Source organism: Ornithodoros turicata, chromosome 6 (assembly GCF_037126465.1).
Source record: "Ornithodoros turicata isolate Travis chromosome 6, ASM3712646v1, whole genome shotgun sequence".
Lineage (NCBI taxonomy): Eukaryota > Metazoa > Arthropoda > Arachnida > Ixodida > Argasidae > Ornithodoros > Ornithodoros turicata.
The window spans coordinates 64,387,578-64,410,152 of NC_088206.1; the positions used below are offsets into that span (position 1 = coordinate 64,387,578).

Here is a 22,575-nt window from a genome sequence, read left to right on the forward strand (position 1 = left end):
TGCGTCTTACGGTTAGCCCGAAGCGGTGCAGGCAACTACTGTATATGCTTCGGAACAAGTTAACTTCTACAAGACAACTCCGCCCACAAATCTATAACGACGTCTGTGATTGGCTTATAGGCAGGCGCACGACGCCTCCGAGTCACAACGTAGTGCACGGTGGACGACGTACACTTGGAGCACATTAGCACGCAAAATACGCAATATATTCGCATTAACGGAATATATATGCCTGCTTTCCCGTCTGTATGGCGTCCACTGTCTTCTCGTATGCCCCATCTCCCAATGTGCAAGCAATAAATATTATCCGCTGGAGGAAATATACCTCTAGTGACTGTAGCTCTTATGTTGTTTGTGTTGTTTGGTTTTCCCTTGTGGGGATCACTCGAGTAGACCTCTCCCTGTTTGTAAACAAATGACGTCATATTGTTCGACAACGCCACCAATTTGGTAGAGTTGAACTACGCTCGAAGCTATAGGGGCGAACAAGGTGGCGCCCAAAAGCCACGGTCTTGAGGGGATTACGATAGTCCCTGAAAGGGATGCGACCTTCGGTTCTACTTTTCTTTCAATAGGAGGCAGCGAACCAGTGCCCATGCGTGGAACTCAGCCCTCCTCTTCCGATTTGTTTCGGTTTCAGCCTGTCTACCAATGTCATGACGACGTTTCTCGAGTAGAGGTCTATTGAGCGGACACCTCTTCTCACTGCAAGGTCCATCAGTGAATCTCGGTTGGTTGCGTTAAACGACTCCCACATTCAATCGGCCCGGATGAAAGTACATAGAGTGCGTGTCTTTCAACGAGGCATCAACGTAATGCTCAACGTTTAAACCCACGACAGCCAGCAGTTATTCCGGAGTGCCCTGTACCATCCTTTGTTCTCGCCTGGCGCAACCAGAATCTAGTCGGCAGAAAGACGGACCTGCACAAGATGCGCCTCACAGATCCATGCGTCTCATAGCCAGCCTTGTTTGGTCGTGCTCGATTGTGGCGTAAACTGTCACAAGGGTCGCATCGTCGCAGCGGGTGACAGGAGGGAACTAGACAGAGGAAGATGTCAAGTGTCAGCCACGTGGCCAAGGCAGACGACACCAGGCGGTGGTCGCGCGTCCGTACAAGAGATCCAAGTTTTCTGTTGCGTGTCAGGTTTCGCTGGAATGTCGCGCATCTCGCGTTTACTGTCACATTATGCGGCGCATCCGTCTAATGTGAATGCACTTTGATGAATGGGACGAATTCCTGTCGAGTTTATGCACTGCAGGCCCCGTACATGTCAAGGAGTTTGAGAGGTAAAGGGACACGACCTGATGTACGTAGTGCTTCTTTTACTCGTGGAATGTGTAAACCTGTATACAGTTCTACAAGACAAATGCACCTTTGGCATCGTACCTGTAATCTAAATTATGTAGTACAGGGAGCAGGATCACTTTTTCTACAGGTAGCGCCATTATGGGAGAAGTCACGTGATTCAAGGAACCAATAGAACTCATCGCCAGAGCGCGCACTGATGTCACAAACCCGATGTTACTGCGAACCCGGTTTTGACAGGCTTCTATAACACGCTAACATGCACCAATAGGTATGTCGACATGGTGGGCGACATCACATCATAGGACTTTTATGACGTGAGATTATACTAGATAAGATTATACGTGACCCAGTAACCGTTTTTACATGTCATGTTCTGGCATGCAGTATACTGTGCCTACGCCAGGCACATCAACATGATAGAGTCACAAGCTTTTGAACTAACAACCTTGCTTCTCCAGTTCTAGAGCTTTTTATGTGGTCTAATCTTTTCTGTTATCATTTATATGCCACTGAAAATCCCCCTGCTACGAACACTGCGTGGCGCTACTTGCGGCGGACTCTTCACGTCACACAATAACGTCAGCATTACCCGCGCTCTCTGAAAGAGGGGAAGGAGCTTCTAGAGGGTGTGTGCAGATGAAAGACCTCTCTCTCTCTCTCTCGCTAAGATGTCATGCACGATCATCCATCGTGCGCAAAAGTGCACCTGCCTGTGCCTGCAAAAGCGTGCCTGTTGCACACTACGCTGCAGCCAAAAACGAATAAAAAAAAGACCTTCACTGCTCCTTTAAATATGATGTGCCGGGTGCTGAGATCTCAGCAAACGTTAAATAACCTTTAGGTGGGCTAAATTAAACCACCATTGTCATGGTCCTCTCGCGACAAATTATCATTAGTACACTATCGTGATTATTGTCACAATGTGGAAGAGGAGAATATGGCCGCTCTAGTGAAACTTTGCAAAAACAAGAAACGAAAAAACAAATTGTGATGAAAGAAGGAAGTCACTGAAAGCGTTAGGCAGGCTGTAGGACTCGAACCCACATGTTCTGGATTACTGGTCCAGGGCTCTTGCCAGTTGAGCTAAGCTAACACGTCTCACCACTCACCAGTGACTTCCAAGGGTGCGTCATCTGAATGGAGGAACCAACCACTCTCTCACTAATCCAACTTTCACTCTTACATATTTTCTCACTCATACACACATTCAGACGACGGGATTGACGCAAGCGGCATCTGTTGACCATGATGGCAATTGATGTTCTGAGGCTGGAACACGTAGAAATATATACAAAGCCTCAAGTGCCTAAGAAATTAAAGATGAAATAAGAATGATGTCTTTTGTCCTTTCTATGTGTTCCAACATCACACGCAACATGTGTTATAACATCAATTGCATGTTCACGCAAATTGTCCTGGCAAATATGTAGAGCACCCAGTCCTGAACGGGCATCGGTAACCAAACGCCTGCGCACATTCCTTTCCTTGTGACCCTTTTGAGACAGCACGCCGCCACCTTCTCCGCAACAGAGCCCCTGTCTTTGGTCCTCGCCGGAGTTGAAGACCGGAGCGAGCCGCGTATTTCCAGAACACTCACGTCATGCAAAGAGACTCCCAGACGTTGCCTTTTTTGAGGACCACGTGGAGGGAAAGAGTGGTGGTACATCGTAGTTCATGTCCTCTCAACTCTACAAGGAGCCCTCCGCTGACAAACGTTCAAATTCCTGCTGTGGAAGCCCGCTATATATATGTGTCTGGAAGCTTTAACGCTTTGTACGTCTTACTGCGTATAGCCTAGACCGGGAAATTGTTTCTCAAGGTGTGACGGAGTTTTATTTTTATTTTGTCATTTTGTTTCTCAGTTCGCGGGATGGGCCTTGAACTGCGTGTGTGTGGCCCATTCCGGTAATTGGGTAAGCAAGATGTTTTGAGAGTCTGGCTTTATTGCGAAAGTATGCCAGGAGGGATCCTGGCCGAAAAAGAGAATATCGAGGTTTTGTTTTCTTTGTCTGGTCGTGTGGGCCAATAAGTTGAAGGTTATATCGAGGCAAAACGGAACAAACCATCTCACAGACCATCTCACACACAGACCCCACCTCCCACAAACTAATGGTGCAATAGATGGAGATCTGCGAGAACCTTCTGCATAGTTGGTTGTAATGAGCGGGAATATATAGGGGGTGTTGAACCCTGTCCCCCGCCCTCCGGCAAAAATACTTATTTTATTCTGTTTATTTTATTATTTTAAGTGCCTACAGCAGCTTTATTAACAGCCTGCGCCAGCATAGCAGAGAAGTATTCTGCAGGGAAAAAAAAAGTGGGGAGAAGAGGGATATCCAGGTTGTCCTGATGCAACCAGCGAAGGCAAAGGTAACTTCCGGCACTTTCCGGTATGTTACCGTGTGTTCACACGAGCGATATTCCCCGCAGAAGCGGAAGACGCGAAGAACGTCATAGCTTTCTGAGCGCTCAACGTCCAGTGTCCACGTACACTGCTAACCGTGGGGAATATCCTGCGACACAGCCAGAAGATATTCCGTAGCAGACGACAGCAAAGACGCTGACGGTGTCGTTTGCTAAGTGTCGTCTGCTATAGGTGCGCAGTACGCCACTCCCGATATGCTGCACCGTGTGAATGTTCAACATATAACATAGGACGGAACTTCGTCTCTGTGAGCAGCGTTTTCGCTTTTTCTTCCGCTACAATCTTCCTTGAGGATATCACTCGTGTGAATACACAGTTAGAGGTGCATTTCGTAGCCACGGAGTGTTACTTCTTACACCATGATATATCATGAACACGACCACAATGATGAAGGTATATACGTCCACTCAGTCCGTCCGCGCTGGTGTCCATGCTGTAAGGCTTCCACGTGTTGTCGGAAAGCCCTTGAAGAAGAAAGACCATACTTGGATGCCGGGGCTCCCTGCTGTCTTGTCTCCCTGCTGAATGAAGTTGAATGACAGAAGATAAGAATCGAAAATCGATCGCGCAGGTGAAGATGGATGCGGTGCTTTCAGGACGGATGGCCTTCTTTGGAGATTCCTCGCATCACGTGCCCCACCACCGAGCTGTCGGCACTGAGTAGTGAACGTTTCGTTTAATATCGAACAGTTTGGGGCCCTGCGTCCTGAGACAACTATAACAGCAGTCCACTCCGGAGTGGACCACTATTAATTAGTAGACCACTAATGGATCAGCTATTCTAGAATAGCTGATATGTTCATTAATTTTGCCCTATCTTGAGCGTGCCTCGAAACCGTAGTACACATAGGGTATCCTCTCACCGAATGTGACGTGCAGTAGTTTATCCAGAACCGTAAGCTCGTAAGGTGTTTAAAAAAAAACTGGGGGTGCAGTTTAAATTGTAACAGAAGTACAGAGGCAAAAAATGAGGGAGTGTTACCAAACATCGGGGGTCAGGGTAAGTCGGTGACATGCATAAGCAACTTGTACTATATGTCACATAAGTCCCAACTACCGGATTCGGGCGTTTCATCCATTGTTGTTAATGTTTTACCACTCAAACAATGTTGTGTTATTGGCATTCTTTCTCGCGTACAGTATAGCCTCGTTATAACGAAGGCAACGGGACAGGGGAGGTTGGTGAATTCGATATAAGCGGAAGTCCCACCAAAACAGTGACAGATCCTCGGAAGCGCTCGGAAACACCACGGGAGTTTCTTTCAAAAAGTATTCGACCAAGGAAACATATCTTGGCGATGAGCACCTTGGCATCCTTTTAATTTAGGCGCAAAGAATGAAAAGACGAGCACTAGCTTTGCCGTATACGCCAGCTTGGGCCACGATTGTGGTTTTGGCTAAGCTTTCGGGGAGTCACATGGCAGTACAATTCGAATATTCCGGTTCGAGACGCGCGTATTTCGGCAGAGACTGCGTAGAACTTCGAATAAAGCGATGGTTCGAATAAAGCGATGGTTCTAATAAAGCGGTTTCGTTATAACGAGGACTGCCTGTATTTACCACGGCTATATGCGCATTGGTAAATGGATGCTTTCAGTTATTTTCATTTCATTTTGCAGACAAGAGCTGCTTCTCGCAATTTCGATAGCGGCTACTTGCCTTTCCTTTGGTGATAAGCCTCGTTACCGGAATCGCTTCGAAAACTAAAGGGGTTGTCATATTTTGACTGATGTGCTTCACTTCATCATGCAGTCACTTGGAATGCAGGTTCACATCGATGCATATCATCCGTCTTCTACGTTTATCTGTTATAGTTATATATATTTATGATGTTATATTATAGCTTGTTGTGTTATATTATCTATAGCTTGGCAAAAACACAAATGCAGAGGGCAGCCTTACCCTTACGACTTACTGCTCTGTCCCTGTGTTCTATCCGCAGTACTTCTATTGTACACATTTTCCTCGTGTTACATTCTTACATTTATCTTGAATTCATCTGTCATAGCTCTATGCGTGACTCATAAGATTGCCTCACATTTTACGTTACAAGGTTACATGGGACTTTGCCGACTTTTAACTTAGCCCAATTCTTCCGGCCGCACAGGTTGCCAACTGAGATTTGCACTTCCCCCCTAACGCTTTGAGATACGAAGACTTCCTGTTTATGCATTCGGACCGCGTCCCAAACGATACGTGATGGCCTCCGCTAAAATTGAGCGTGAAGCGACGCCTTGAGGCCCCAACGTCGCACCTCTCGGTATAATATCCGTGGCGTAGTATTAACGATACGCAAATACGTGTTCTGTACACGAGGATTAGGAATCAAGCGTAGTAGGGGAGAAAGAAGAAGAGGATTGGTAGTCGTTGCAGGGTGCTGTAATTGACGTAACGCCTGTGTCTGCTCGTCCATTGTAAACATTCCCGTTAATGTGACGTCGCATAATGTGACACCGTGTACAGCATAGCGCTTCGGTGTCGTGACTTCGGTGCTGCGTTTTTAGGGAGGGTGTTCCGTCCTTTTTGCTTTTCGTTTTTTTTAATTATTTTTTGTGCGTGGTGGGGTTTGAGAGTTTGCGTGGTTGGAATATTTTGTATTGTGCAAATAGTGACCCGAGTTCGTGATTCAGTTCTCCCTTCCCACAGTCATTAGTTTTTTATATATATTTACATTCAAGGTTCAGTTCTCTTTACCGCTATATTCTTCAGAATGTTTGTCTCACGGATTGGTTTTGTTGTATTGTTTGCAACTTTTCGTAACAGAAAAAAGCTTCAAAGAAACTGCACAAAAACAAACAAACAAAAGACACGCGTGCGGTTTTAGCGTGCATAGGACCTCTCGTCCAATACTTTTACACGCAAAACAATACATACAGTACTTTTTCAATGCAATCGGAAGGTGTATTGTCTAATGTGTATTCCCGGCGCCCTGACTCTCCCTCGCACAGGTGAAGCGAGGTGTGCAAATGGCTTTGATACCGGGCGTTCGTTTGGAAGTAGCGAGACTGCCGTGATTTATTAACCGGATATTTCGCGTAGTTGCAGTGAAAGTTTCGTATTTCGTGGGTCCACGTCGATCTTTATCGGTTGACCTGTTTCGAGGAAGTTCAGGGCCTATCCAGTAAGGGGGCCCAAGTGCACGCAGGTGCTGGTAATTGAGAATTGAAGAGATCTTTAATCTTACGTATAAATCGGTAAAGTGTGTCTGTGGGACTCCGTCTAATTGACTTGGGTTAGAACGAACCTGACTCTGTTAGAATGTGCTTTCATCAATCAAAGACCTGATAAGGTGGTGCGTCAAGATCGAATCCCGAAATTTACGATAGAGCCGCACGTTATACTGCGTTCCAGGAATAGGCCTCTTTTCTATACTTGTCTTGTTCTGCAATATAGGTAAGAAAGCAGAAGAAAGAGTAAACAGAACGGCAGTGTTTGCACCATACGAGATTCGTCGTCTGCAACTCCTCTTCTACCTTCGTGCGTATCTTCGGCCCCCAGGTCTTCGTCCCAGCCACGTGATGCTTTCAGTATCTTCCCCCAAACCTGCTGCCGGACACTTTCACTATCTCTATGCCCTTAATGACTTGAAGTATCACGCGGGAGCCGGCAGTTAACTGTAATTTTCCCGGGCCAAAACGTCCCTTCGTGTGCCGGCTTGTACAAACACCGCGTCTGGTGCGTCGTCTGCTAAAGAAAACATCGTCTGCAACGGTCTCACCTGCTATCATTTTTCATGGACTAGGCGGGGTGGTCAGTCTTTGGACAGTTTGTTTGGTTGGACGAAGTTGGATTTTTCTTGTGCGTTTTTACGGACAGGAAGCGGAATTAATACCAGGGAATAAAAGAAAGAAAGAGAGAGAGAGAGAGGGTGTAAAAATGGCGCTTGTTTCTTGGAATGAGCCTAACAGACGAGATACCTGTCTCGAGATGCCGCGTCTCCCCATATTCAACATTCTTTTGAGGCTACTTTTTCAAAGTAAATATGTAAAAGTAAATAAAGTGGGAGAATGCTGGAGAGAGGGAGGGTTCTATTTGATGTTGACCCGCCGCTAAGTTTTGGTGGTCCGGGCTGAGATAGGTACTTATGAGTGGTGCTTTTGTGTTCGTTTTTTTTCTCTCTCTCTCTCTTCCTCCCGCTTTTCACCTAGTTGAGCAGATGAAGTGATATAACGTTAGTTTCCATTTCGTGCACACGTGTTTAAGTGCTTTCTGGTGCTGTCTCGATGTTTGTTCTTCAACAGAAACTCTGTATTTACTTTTGCGTCGTGTATTTGAGAGTGTCATATGATAAGGACACGTGGTCGTTTCATGTGCCAAATAATTGGGTGTGTCTGTACGGTACGGTACGGTACGGTACGGTACGGTAATACGGTGTGTCTGGCGTGTCTGTATGTCAGGGCTCAGGGACCTACCGTGTGTACTTTTCGAACGGCCCTTGTAGTTATGGAACATTGCAACGAGTTACATAGAATTTCACACAGGACGTGTAATACTTTATAGAATCTTCTGCACAGTCCATTTCACTTGGTGTCGCAAGTACTCAGGCTCTCTGCTCATGGGGCTTCCGCATTTTCTGACGTCATGCAGTATTGATACCAAGTAGCGCGCGGGCTTCACAGCCGGGGTATCCACTTCCGGAGCCAGGAAACTGCTAATTGATATCCGGTTAGAGGTTTTGCTTCCGGTTGGCACTCCACAATGGCTGTGCCTAAGTCGTCAATGGCGTTGTTACGCCCCCTGTTGGCATGCGTAGCCCTTCTTTATCAATCTAGGTTACCGATTCTACAAATTCAGCCAATGGGCGTAAGATCTCGGGGAAATACTCGTGGGTGATTCAGGAGTGAATGGCCTTCCATTGCGTACGCCATTCACATCTGACGTGTAATGGCGGTACTGTCTTTCTTTCGCATACTTGCCCTCACTCACGAGGTGGTAGAGGAACTGATATCCGGGCGGAAATATCTATTTCCCCCCCCCCCATCCTATGCAATCCTCATTGGGTGGGGGTCGGGTGAAATACTAACCGAATTTATTTTTAGCACCATACACTGCTATACGCCAACTAAAAAATTCTTGGAAAATCTGCTGCTGCTGCAACGACATCACACTCTAAAAGGAACAAAAAGGAATACACTTAGGAGTAATTTAAAAGCAACACATTGCATTCTGAATTGAATTTTTAATTGCGCGTTAGCGCCGCGAAGCAACTGTGGCTATGAGCGGCGTGCAGACGTGGACAGAGGGAGAGAGGACAGCAGGAAGGAGTGGGGGACAGGGGGGTTAGTATGCGTCCTGGGCCGACTTCAAGGGGAACTCTGCCGACATTCGTCTGGAAAGTGTGCCGGAAAACCCAGGGAAGACCCCAGACAGCACAGCCGGTGATGGGATTCGAACCCGCATCTCCCCCCCACCCCCGCAGTCTCGGCATGACAAATGGTCATCCTAACCATTATGCTGGTCGTGCGCCCAGCTGTGCTGTCTGGGCGTTTTACCTGGGTTTGCCTGAAAGGCTTTGACGCAAATGTCGGTACAGTTCCCTGTGAAGTCGGCCCAGGACGCACTGTCCCTCCTCTGCGATAGTCCTACGTTACCCGCTTAAGAATGTCCTACTACGGCAACCAGTTCCATCGCCACCGCCACTATTTGAAAATGGCAAGAGTAAAATCAGAACAGTGTCCCAAACAGGAAATTAGGTGGCCCATTCCATTCCAATTTCATTCCGAGCAATGGAGATGTGTGCTAATTCCATTCCTAATACCTAGGAATGGAGAGCTGTGCGGTCGATTATTCCCATTCCCGGGATGGCTTAGCAGCGCCCATTTCATTCCTTCAATTCTGGAAAGAATAAACGAGGCGATATAAATGAAGTAAGTAAGATAGCGTGATTATTTGCCAGACGAGCAGTGCAGGATTGGGTGGCGTTACAGTCACTATACAAGTTAAAGTCACTAACGTGCAGAGCGCCTATTTGTGTGGCGATATGCGGCACGTGCCGCAGGGTAGGACTGCGGGTAATTCGGACCACCTATGGTTCTTTTGACGTGCGCCGGAAGACTTTCACAGGATCACCCTGGCCATTCCCATTCCGGTGAAAAAGCGGAATGATTCCGTTCCCACTCCACTAATAATTTCGTTGTTGCCATTCCATTCCATTCCGGGCTCTATAAAAGAGGAATGATCCCGCACTCTAAGAAAAAAAGGAGTAAAACGGGGAGTAATTGCAGCTTCTACTCCCCTGGACTGCAATTACTCCCCATTTTAGTCCCCTAACCCGACATTTAGTCCCGACATTTACTCCCCAGGACTGTAAATTGTCACTGAACTTCGCGTATGTTCTCCTGAATGCAACAGTCTACGTAAATATGTGCCCTTGGTCAATTTGATGGCATAAGACTGTATAACTCAGCCACTGTCGCAATTTTCCAGCCACACAGAGTAAGAAACAGTTAGCGCATCTTTCTTCGCATATTCTGCCCTATGTATGGCGCAAGATTTTATATAACTCGATATATCACGGTTGGCGGTTTGCTTCAAAGTATTTTCATGCATGCACACGAATTATGTGGGACTCTTACAACAGCGTGTGAAATACAGTCTCTGCTCTGTGACATTCATTTACTCCCGTGCATTTACTCCCGAAAGGGACTATTCTTTCTGGCAATGCATTTAATCCCCAAAAGGAGTAAACGTACTCCTTTTTTTCTTAGAGTGCGGAGTCATTCCAACCCACTCCGCAACCCCGCAAATAACCGTCATTGAAAAGTACGGTGCTGGTGTGCGTCGTTTGGATAACGAGCGTATATAGATGACGGTCTGCAACGAGGGTGGGGTTGTACGTCGTGCGTCGATTTCACAGAGAACTGTGCCCAGTTTCTTCTTCTTTTTCTTTTTCCTGAAAGGCAGACGCAATATAGAGGACTCTGATGCTGTGAGCACAACAGAAGAAACGACACCACACAAAGGCTTAAATACCGGTTCTTTGGGCCTTAGTGTCGTGTAACGCGACAAGGTCTACAAGACCTGGTCGCGTTACTCTTAAAACCACCAGTCTCCGTGTGCTAATTAACCTCGTTCCCAGCGACGACACAACAGGGGTGGACTGCCAAAATCGCTTTTCCCATTGGAATGAATACTGGTGACCGCCGTCTTCAATGAGTATGACTGACGATAACGTAACATTCCATATAACTAGTCATCCGGTAAACATCTGAGTAGCGTATCAACGTTCGAAAGACCAAGGAAAAAGAAGACTGCTTGCTTCCGCGTGCGATTACGCAGTTGTTCACGTGAAGAGTGCTGGCCGATGCGGTATCTTTTCTACACTGGTTCCCGAGCGCGAGAAAATGAACGGGCACGAAATGAACCCGAAAATGAATGAAAACACACACGGGAAAATTAAGCAACTCGGCAAACGGCAGGACACACCACGACCATCTAGATGGTCGTGGTCCACACGTTCACAGTTCCTGTGACTATACGACGGGGTGGCAGAACTAATGGCGGCGCCCATTCCTTCAATCGCGTTTTAGTATGAATTTCGTCCACCAGTTCGGCGCACTACTTGTCGCGACCTAGAGTGACGCGACTAGCTGTTGCAGCCAATAGTAACGAGCGTAGGGCGGAGCTTAAACGTGCCGCTCTTAGGTAGAGAGCACTGCTATAAACTCTTCAAAGATCGACTCATGGCAACGCTGTGCCATCAAGTGAGGAGGAAGCATAGAACTCCGCTTTCCAATTGCTTTGCTTCGTTCCTTGCATTGTAAGGGTTCTCCTACAGCCTGCCAAGGACCAAAGTCAACGAACGGCAGCCTACGCCTTGCGAGTTGGCAGCCAATAAAAAGCGGCCTTTATGACTCATCATTATCCGGACGACTTCAACGTCCCCATCGTCTGCTTTTGCGGCTTTGCTATGTAGGCCACGTAATAAAGCCACAGTACATCATTCATTCCATCCTTCGCGTGGCCGGCCAAAAATTTACGACCCGCAGTTTCTTTTTTCGTCCGCTACGCGCGCGATTGTACGGCAGATGATGATATGGCCTTGGTTGCTAGATGATGATGTCGTCCCGCCAAGATTTGCGGTCGTTTCTGGCACGGTGGCACAAAAGAGGTCTTCGCGCTCCGTGTTTGCCAAGTCGATGTCATAAGCGGTTGTCGAGGAAGCTGTCAATACTGCAGTGCTGCCTGCAAATATGTGTTGCTGAATAATCCACTAAACTTCACGGCTCTCTGTCAGCACGAAACGGATAAGGTGGCATATATAGGCAGGCAAGATGATGGACGAAATCCATACTATGGGATAGCCGGCGTTATGGACGCAACAGAAAAACGACGTGACGTACGAAGGCTCGTGTCGCCTTCCTGTCGTGCATAGACCAGTTTGCGCGCCTGACGTCACACTCTTGCGGTGGCGCTGCAGTCAGTCAGCAGATCGTCTGCTTGGTGTGGGCAAAACAAGAATCTGTTGGAGTGATTGGAGTGATCATTTTCATGCAATGTGGGCATGCCGCAAGGCCGTGTAACCTTCGGGTACACAACTCCATGTGAGAAAGGTGGCGAAATATTGGTATGGATCTCACCACGAAGATGGACACTACTGCGAACTTTGTTAATATACGAAGCCTTAATAGTTGGCGAATTGCGCGCTGTTTCTTTTTTCAACCAGTCCGAGTTCGAGTGAAAGTCCACACAATAAGGAAGAAAAAAAAAAGAAGAAGCAAATTACCCGATTTCAGCAAATCCCAGCGCTACTTTCGCACGCGCGTTGCATCCTGGGAGATAACTGTCATGAGGGAGGGAAATGGCACTGCACGTTTCGTTTTCGCTGACCTTGACACGGCGTGGACCGAGAGAGGGGGAAATCGAGATCCTCTCCTCCTTTCTGATAAGCAAGTTCCCACAGTTCAAAGCGGCGCTAAGCACTCTGGGATTTTAATTGCGTACTCAACACTTTAATCCCAAACACTGCAAATAAGAGAGCGTTGAGAGCGTGTGAGAGAGAGTGAGTGTAAGAGTGAAGATTGCGTTGTATTAGTGCCCAAGAACAGCCTCAAGGGCCTTAGTATCGGCGATACACAACATCAGGCACATCAATATCATACACAGACGACAGCGTACAACAAAGTACGAGAAATGAATAAAACGAAAGTTATAAACAATACAGAGGAAAATCCACACAAAATATGTTAAATTAAAAAAAAATGTACGAAAAAGAGACATAAGAGTAGCAGTTGTTACGATAGGCACTTGGTAATTTCTCTGTCGAAGGAGAAAAGATATCGCATGACACTGAAATTGAATTTACCAACATCTGACGACGTACAGTGGGATCATAAACTATTTAGATAAAATGAAGGCTTATTACGCAACGCACCTCTGGGAAGACGAAGAATCGGACGACTTAAAAGAAACGAAGAATCAATTTATGAATTTACACATTTATAAGTGAACTGAGCATCAGCAATATTACGTCGTGCAAGTCAGTGGCAGCAAGCTGAAATGGTTCAACAAACTATTATAATCATACAACTTAAAGGTCGGAATGCGGCGGCATAAAAACTTAAACTGCATTTTAAACTTCGCACAGACTTCCCTATATTTAGTCCAGAATGGGACTATGCCATGCATGCAGATCGAGTGTACATGTGCACGCTTGTTTCCGTCAGCTGGCTTTGAGGGTTCGCGCGGCATGCCAGAAACGTTGTAAAAGGAATCAGCCTTGGTATCTTACACGAAAAAGAAAAAGAAGACAAAACAAGACAAAGAAAAACGCGTGTCTTTTTTTCTGCGCATCGCCACAAACGGAACCATACGAAATGAAGCATAACAAGCGACTGCCATCAAAAATCACGCTGACCTACTTGGAGTTTGTCTGCCATATATATTCCATCCGACTTTCTTCGACTGGTTCCGAACGGCTTCTGAAAGGAAGAATTTCACCTTTTTCACCTTTGAGGCTCTGCGTGATAAGCGGCATTTACAGTTTTCTTTTTAAATCTGCTTTTTCTTCTCTTGTGCTTAGTTACTTTTTTTTTTATATACATATATTCGTATTCGCCGTCTTGTCTATAGGTGTCATTTTTGTTAACGAGACTTATTTTTATCTCTTTATTTATCTGTATTTAGAATCAACTTTTTTGGCGGCGCTTTAGTCTTTGAAGCAGCTCCAACTGGCAGCTGAAATCTTAAGAGATAGAATGCCATGGTATTGCGGTTTTCGGATTGCGTGCTTTTGGATTATGTTTTTTCTGGGGAATTCCTTTTGGTCGTATGAAGCTCCTTCTCAAGGGTATCAAATTGTACACGACCATCATGGGATTTGTTTCCTGCGTAATTTATGATCATTTTTCGTCGTTCATATGTGACTCGGGGTACTTTGTGTCTTTGGGGTGAAGATTATCGGGGGTTTTGCATAATTTATCTTTCTTCTGCCTTATCAGTGTTATGTTTTTGCATGCTGTTAATCCTCGTGGGCTTAAATTCTATCGCTGATACTTCTAGGTCTCTGTCGGCATCATTTTGTGACCTCGAAAAAGACAAATATCGAAAGTGATCAAAATGCCCTCGATATAAATGGATTAATTGATTGAATGTATTGCTTTTTTTTTTCAGGGGATCCACCCTTCTTTTCTTGGCGATATTCTTCGTCGTCACAGTCACCGCGGCGAACGCCAGAAAACTCGTAAGTTGGCTTGGGTTGGCTTGACTTTCTGCTTTTCTTCTTTCTGTTGAACGCATGGGCACCACGCCTGACCATTACGGATACAGACTAACTGGTTCTGCAAAAGTGAAACGCTGCTCATTGTGCTGCTCACTCTCATGCTCTGCCTTTCGAGCGATGGCGTACCAAGTCTGGGAACCATTAAGGAACAACAAAGACACTGCGTTTCGCGTGCCTTTACCGGAAGGGAAATTCCGTGAGCCCCTCGTATAACTTTGATCAGTCCAAACGGAACAAACAGTATATGCTTCCTCTCCGTTCGCCCTCCGCCATTGTCTCTCCTATATTTCTCTCTCTATATATATATACTTTCCTCCCCAATTCCTGTGCCCATCCTCCTCTCCCTTTTCGTCTTACCCACCCCCCCAGCCGGAACTTCTCATGGAAGGTGCAAGGTGGGAGCAAGAAGTCTGGGTAGAACCTCCATGCAGTTTTGTAGCCAGAAAAATATCTCGCGGGGGGGGGGGGGGAGAAGGGGGGGTTCAATGGGGACTTTACATGGGGAGGAGAATTTTGTCCTTGTTACCCTCTCCCAAATGCACTACCAAAGGTAGGATTTCGGGGGGTTTTCAACACCCCACCTGGATACGCCACTGCCTCCACACTCTAAGAAAAAAAGGAGTAAAACGGGGAGTAATTGCAGCTTCTACTCCCCTAGATTGCAATTACTCCCCATTTTAGTCCCTTAACCCGATATTTAGTCCCGGGATTTGCTCCCCAGGACTGCAAATTGTCACTCAATTTCGCGAATGGTCTCCTGAATGCAACAGTCTACGTAAATATGTGCCATTGGTCAATTTGATGGCATAAGGCTGTATAACTCAGCCAACGTAGCAATTTTCCAGCCACACAGAGTAAGAAACAGTTAGCGCATCTTTCTTCGCAAATTGTGCCCTATGTATGGCGCAAGATTTTATATAACTCGCTATATCACGGTTGACGGTTTGGTTCAAAGTATTTTCATGCATGGACACGAATTATGTACCTGGGACTCTTACAACAGCGCGTGAAATGCAGTCTCCACTCTGTGACATTCATTTACTCCCGTGCATTTACTCCCGAAGGGGACTATTTTTTGTGGCAATGCATTTAGTCCCCAAAAGGAGTAAAAGTACTCCTTTTTTTCCCTTAGAGTGCATGTACTCTGCCACGCGACACGTACCATACGCCAGTGCATGGTTCCCAAACTGTGGGTCGCGACCTTCAGGGGGGTGGCGACATGTTCCGAGGGGGCTTTAGTACAGCAGACGAAGAGCAGTACATGGACCTGAGTTCAGAATGAAGTTTGAGGTTCCAGTTTCCGCGATAACCACTTCCGGAATTTTGGGCAGGTTTGGTCAATGAATACCCGCCATTGACGAGAAAAGCCACGGAAATATTGCTTCCGTTCGCGACAACGTACTTACGCGAGCTCCGCTTCTCCGCTGTGGCGACACTCAAAACAAAGTACAGCCCGAATCTCTCTCGTCTAGCCTCGCGTCAAATTAATTAAATTAATTCCGAGTTCTCCGCTTACCGCTACACGATATTCAGCAATTATCCCAGTACTATCTCCGTGAGAGTGATTTAATCTTGAGCCCACAGCCACGTCGAAATTTTGCTAGACACTTCGGACGTAATCCCGAATTGAATTTATGGCTTCCGCGCACTGAAGAGGTACCGATACCAAATTGTGCCAGGCCCACGTATATATACAACTTGAGCGGAAATGGAAAAGCGGACGATAAACAGGCGAACCACATCAAAGTCACAAAAATTCGTCCGGTTTCGTGAAAGCTATCACTCCCAACCGCGTCTGAACTATGTATTCAGTTTTGAAGAACCTTGTACGGAGCCTCCCGCCCTTCCGGGTTGCTAGATAGCGGGGTGTCACTAACGTCTTCCGTAGATTCGGTTACACAGGTGGCTTACGTAAACGTTTCCAAGCGGTTGACCTCTTCTCGGGTATATATGCTCGATTCCACTAGTGATGCAAAACTATCGATAAATCGACTATGAGTCGACTATCGCTAGTGTTGAAAAACTGTAGATTGTTTTACGAGAATTGACTATCGGTAGTACTGTTATTTCGTTTTTCTTTACTATCGATAGCTAGATTTGGTTGTCATTATGGATGCTTTCGTTCCCGTCTTCGTTTTTGTGCTGGCACGATGACAACGAAAACAGATCACGTGCAACACAAGTTCTATCCGTTTGAATGTATGAATGATGCACTGCAAGCAGCGAAAGAAGATGCTCGTCGTAAAATCGTACCGCACGCACTCATGAGACTGCAATGACAGTCAATCCAGTGCATAGTATCACGTGACCTTGCGGTGTTTTGAGCTCCATGAGAAGCTATAAGGGTCAGCGTCGGAGGGAAAGCTGCTCTGAGTAAAACCTGTAGGAGCGAGGCATTTTCTCTTTCTATATTCATCTGCTTCCCGATAGTTTTCCGTTAGTGTACTTTCGATATTACTATCGAAAGTGCCATCGACAGTTTTCTTACTATTGATAGTATAGTTTTGCATCACTAGGTTCCACGCATTCTTTTTCGTCTTGGACTTGTTTAGCAAAGCGAAGAAATGAATTTGGATGCGTGTTATTTTGGTGTTATGCAATTTATATGCGTGTTGATTACCCTATGGTTACCCGGTGAGGTTTATAGCGACTAGCTCGCGTGGCGTAGTGGTTAGGATGATCGCCTCCCCCGCCATGACTCTGATGTGAAGCGGGTTCGAATCCCGTTACCGGCTGTGCTCTCTGAGGTTTTCCATGGTTTTTCCGGCAGAATTTCCGGACGAATGTCGGCGCAGTTCCCCCTGTCCCACACTCCTTCCTGCGTCACCATGTGTCCACATCTGGACGCCGCTTGTAGTTACGGTTGCTGCGCGGCGCTCGCGCGGTATTTAAAAAGAATCATCCTAAGGACACAGAAGGACCCCAGGAAGGACCCATCCTAAGGACGTTTGAGCCCCGCCCTTCGCTTGTTAATTAGTCGCACCACTCTGCGTCGCGACGAGTAGTGCGGCGAGTGAAGCCCGATAGGCGGAACTCTAGAAAAATTTCGCCGGCGGATTAACTTTGTTACGGCTGACGGACTACATTTCTTGCCGTTCTTAAGTTGAGCTCGGGTTAAAGTTCCACCTATTCGATGAACTTAACCCTGGACAACGTTCGCACCACGAAGCAACTGCAGCTAGGAGCGCTGTACAGCCCTGGACAGGGGGACAAAAGGCAGCAGGAATAATAGATGGGGAAAGGGCCCTTACCGTGCCTCCTGGGCCGACTTCAGGGCCTCTGGTCTAGGGAATCGTTCTGTAAGATAGCACCAATAGGGTGGAGGGCGCGGAAGACGTCATACTGACGACGGGACAATCACGCAACACGAATGAAATTTGATGAGTGACTATTAAAGGAGCAGTGGAATGGCATTTAGAATTGCTCGGAACCCTGCCTAATTAATCAATTATCCTATCAGGAAGAACCATGCAAAATATTTTCTCCGAGCCTTGCCTTATGACTGCGCAATTCGAATTTACAAAAAGTCCCCTGGAACAGCCCCGCACGGAGCGACGTAACCTTGAAAACAAAGTCCCATTTTGCTGCTGTGACGTCAGAGGCACAGTGTGACGTAGGAGCTGCGTAGCGAGCAGTTGTGAGAGATCCATGAGATCCATCCGATGATCACCCTCACTCATCCTCTTACGGGCCCTCCGAAGGAGTTGAGGATATTTTAGAGTGTGCGGATCAGGACGACCTTGAGGAAATTCCTCAGTAACTTCGCACAAGCAGCGTTGAGGACTGTAGCGCGCGTGCCCGAAGCGCTATCGAAGCTATACTGAGGACACCACTGGGGAATTTTCTCAACGTTATTGCAGGCGCATTCTCGGAGTCTTCCAACGTGAGACGGAGAGCGGAGACCGGGAAGGTGCGCGGCGATGTTGCTAGGCGACAGACGCTAAAGTCCTATTAGCGCTCGACGACGTCATCCACTGTTAGAGAATCCAAAGCTATGTTTTGTGAGTCTATAAAAAAAAGTAAAAAAAACAAAACTCCCAACGTCGATGACCCACGTACGAAATCAAAATCTCCTGTGCGTTCGCCGCGGACACCCAAAACCAATAAATATAAATAAATGACGCATGATTCGCCGCGAGACTAAAATATACACCTCCCCTCGGACCTACATCCGCAAAAATGCCCCGTGCACAAACACGCGGTTTATTGTTTTCTACCTTCTTCAACGACGCCTATACATGTATGTTCTCACAGCAAAAATACTGCATGCGCTCTGTGGTGCTGAGGTTCTCGGGGGGTGTGGGAGGGAGGGATGGGACGTACAGAGACGTCTGTTGTTCTCTTTGCCTCTCTCTCTCTCTCTCTCTCGCCAACAGGAGTAATATTCACGTTGGTTGGCGTAACACGGGGAGAAGTGGAATGCCTCAAATACCGCAACTTCTTTTTATCTTTCTTTCTTTATTTATTTCTCCACGGGCGAAGGAGAACGTGTATATTTTCTCGTCGGGATCTGTCTTTTTTTTTTATATATATTGTTTTTTCTTTGCCTTCTCCGAACACTGTAGGGATGTATACAGCCGTTCGCAAAGAAGAACAGAAGGTGAGAGAAGAAACCTGCGGTGCGCCTTTTTCGGCAGCGGTCACTGTTTGAAGCGGTGATGCGTTCTTAAATGGTAGTGGATCATGATGGCCACCGTACTTAGCCAATGCCGGAGCCGTATATGATGTGGGATGCACCTAATGATGGGCACCGTGCATTGCCATGGATATATGCCTCAGAAAGGCCCGTGGCAAAATGAGAATGTATATACGTACAAAATGGTTCCGGCGATTGCTATTTATTACGTTTCGCGAGTCATATCCCCGCTGTACTACAGCACTGGGTCACCGCTCTTTGTTTATGCAGCATTGTTACCTGCCGTTTCTTGATGGATGCTTCCTCTGCGGCGACTAGCGGTCAGGAAGATTATGTAGATAATGTTTGTTCGCTCGTTAGAGAGATTCGGTTGTCAAAAAATTGAGTAATGGAAGACGATAGTAGTTTCTCGTCGCTGGTAGTCGTGTTTATTTTATTTTATTTATTTATTTATTTTTGAAGGGGGGGATGGGGATTAGCGGTGTGTTCGTGTTTTCTTTTGCGGCCTGTTTAGCTAAGTAATCGTGCGAAACAGACGCGGGCCCAATTTTCCTCCACGTCTTTTTTGTACAACGGAGGAATCAGTAGCAACACCCTTATTTCTAAAATTTACCTATCCTTTTTTCGAAAGTTTTTTAAAGTATATTATCAAGGCGTCGGATATTAGTTTCTGCCTTGTCGTTTCCCCTAGCACTTCGACCCTGTGTCTTCTACCTTCCGCATACCCTTTCTTTGTTTTTTTTTATTCATTACAATAAAGAATTCGTACATAGGAAACAGGACCGAGAGGGCAAGCCCTTATCTGTCTACCGCAAGATTTATCAAAATTATCGTTCGCTTTGTGGAGGTTTTTATACATCTCTCGGTCAGTATAGAGAGAGACTGACATAAACGGTTACGCTTTGAAGAACCGCACGTAATCTGTGTTCCTAAAGGAGACTGAGTTTGACCCGTGTGTCTAGGGTCGGCATCACAGGCACCGGCACCAGCAGGTCAGGCCTGGACGACAGCGGCGGCAGTACCACTTCCCTCAGAACATCTCCTTGGGTCTTGAACCGATCCAGGGGGAATCCGGGCCATGGAGTGATTGGACATTGGCCAGCGAGTGCTCCAGGTCTTGTGGAGGTGGAGTCTCCTTTCAGGCCAGGACTTGCGATGACGTCAAGTAAGAATATGTCCTGTTTATTGATTTTTTTTTCAGTCTATTACCTTATTGCCACAGTGACCGACGACCATGGCCCACATTTCCACCACCTGTTGACCATCACGGTCGCCGGAAGGATATCCTACGGGTCATTGGCTGTCGGAACTTTAAAAGCTATTTGCGAACGACCGCATACAATTCGAGCTGCAGTACGTCGACTTCATTTGGAAATAACGTAAAATTTTTTTTAAAAATGCCGCTCCCCATCCGAAAGAGGAGTCGCGCTCATCATGACGCGTATTCCTGCGACTTTTCTACTCGAGCTCCGTTGAGGAGTACTACGTTGAGGGAGTTGAGGAGGCGTATACAACTTTGTTGTATACGCAACATCACACGACGGGTGCCTGTGTGCTTCAGATTGCGCAGGGCTCAGGAATTATATAAGTTGGACAATAAAGCTTGAGTCAATATTATTTTTTAATTTCGTATGTGCCGGTGATGCTTGAGCCTTTCTGTGTTGTTGTCCCTTATTCTGTGTTCCAGCTTCAGAACATCAATTGCCATCATCTTTCTTCTTGTTGTTAAATTTCATACATCGTTCATGGGGGCGCGGGGGGGGGGGGGGGACTTTACGTTTATCCTGCTTCAGGCTGGAGCTCGCCTTGGGACTGCTCTGGTAATATGCCATCATTGAAAGTCTTTTTGTACAGTTTACAGTTCTTGTCCCGCTGTGGCATCAGCGTTCAAGCATTTCGTCGGCACGGATTTTTTTATTTTTTTCCACGCTGAAAATAGCCATTATCCATTGTACGTACTGCCTATCCTATTCCATGTGACCAACTTTTTCCTCCGCAAATACAGTTCATTACTGTCTTTCCCGTCCATTCTCGTAACAGCCACCGTAGGAGGCTTTCACATAACAGCGAAGGTGAAAGTAAGCGTCGCTCGTGTCACGTGACAGAATAGCGTGCATGTGTGGGGAGTCGTGTGTTGCGTGGGGCCCCTCGTGAAGGGGGTGGGGGTGGGCTTGAACCTGTCGCGATACATCGCTCTTCGCTCCTTGAATTTCGCACCCCTCTTGCCCCTTCCAAATCTCATCTGAGTATGAGAACACCAAGGTTGACGAACTTTCCACCGCATGCGGTCTCGATGTATGTATTGAAAGCCCCCCTCCGTGTCAAGTTCAAGTTTTTTTGTTTTTTTTTTATCCCACTGGGCTGTGGTACACGATGCTCTTGCAGAGATAAGAGGCGTGCAAATATAATACGCAAACATATTTGATCTTGATAAAGATTGCGAAATGATGGATTCCTCTATGCCTCGAAGTGTGGGGCAAGCCTCTGGGTCTAACATTCTTTATGTGCTATAGTTTGAAGAGGGTTGACGCTGTGAAGTTGTGGCACGATCTAAGGCTTGTTCTACATATCGTTATGTATGAAATGGTGACAGTAAAAGAGGTCGAACGGTGTGCTTTGTGGCCTAAAGTGTTGTGCCAGTTCCGAGGAACTCATATGCTAGCATCTCGAAGATGACGATCGTGATGATGAGGGTGCTGATAATGACCCTGATTCGTACCATTTTCATTTAGAAAGTACCGTACTCACCCTGCTTATAAATTACCTTATCTGCGTGTGCTGCATAATAAGCGCTTAATTTGGTGCATTCCGAGAGAAGGGAGCGTCTCGTCAAAGATAAAGGAAATATCCGCCATACTTTCCAGGGCGGATGGTACGCACAGTTGCGTCGGCCCGTCGAAGAGGTACTTCTCCTGCAACATCGAGGTGAGCATTTTTGTTTCTTCTTATCGGTCACATTCCATGAGATCACGCGATGCCGGTCATTCAGCGGCGCGGATATGAATTCCAGTGAAACCATAACAGCCCACCGCGAAGCAGACAGCCTGACACCTCTCACCGGCGTAGATAATCATAGGTCGTCTGCGCCGAAAAGCGTGTGGGGCTGCCGGTCATTTCTCACTCTCGCGTAACTGGAAAACCAATTTTTTTTACTTCTTTATTACTTTGCAACAGTGTTACAGCAAGACGAGGGACTAAAGAATATCAAGAAAGAACACAAATAAAAAAAATTTGTAGCGTATAAAATGCTTTTGCATATTTTCACACATCGTCGTCTGCTCGTCAAAGCGCGTCGTCTGGTGGCTAATGCGTGTGGCAGGTGCTGCCACCCCGCGGGTGTTCCGTCTGCTGACGCCCTTCTGCGCGAGAAGCTGAGGCAGGTCAAAGCGAAAGTGACAGGGTAATTTGTGTGCCAGACGCAAATATGCGTAAGAGCGGTAAAGTGAGACAGAAAAGGCAGACGGAGCAGTTTGTTTAGTTCGC

The 22,575-nt window shown here is 46.6% G+C and overlaps 1 protein-coding gene across 3 annotated transcripts in view; it reads left to right on the top strand.

The window, feature by feature from the left end:
* LOC135397039 (papilin-like) overlaps positions 1-22,575 on the top strand; it is an 85,020-nt gene that overhangs the window by 21,716 nt on the left and 40,729 nt on the right. For all 3 annotated transcript variants that reach the window (XM_064628368.1, XM_064628367.1, XM_064628366.1), the window contains exons 2-4: positions 14,348-14,417; positions 20,055-20,257; positions 21,957-22,017. In XM_064628368.1, the coding sequence (XP_064484438.1) occupies positions 14,348-14,417; positions 20,055-20,257; positions 21,957-22,017 (334 nt within the window). The remainder of the gene's footprint in view (positions 1-14,347; positions 14,418-20,054; positions 20,258-21,956; positions 22,018-22,575) is intronic.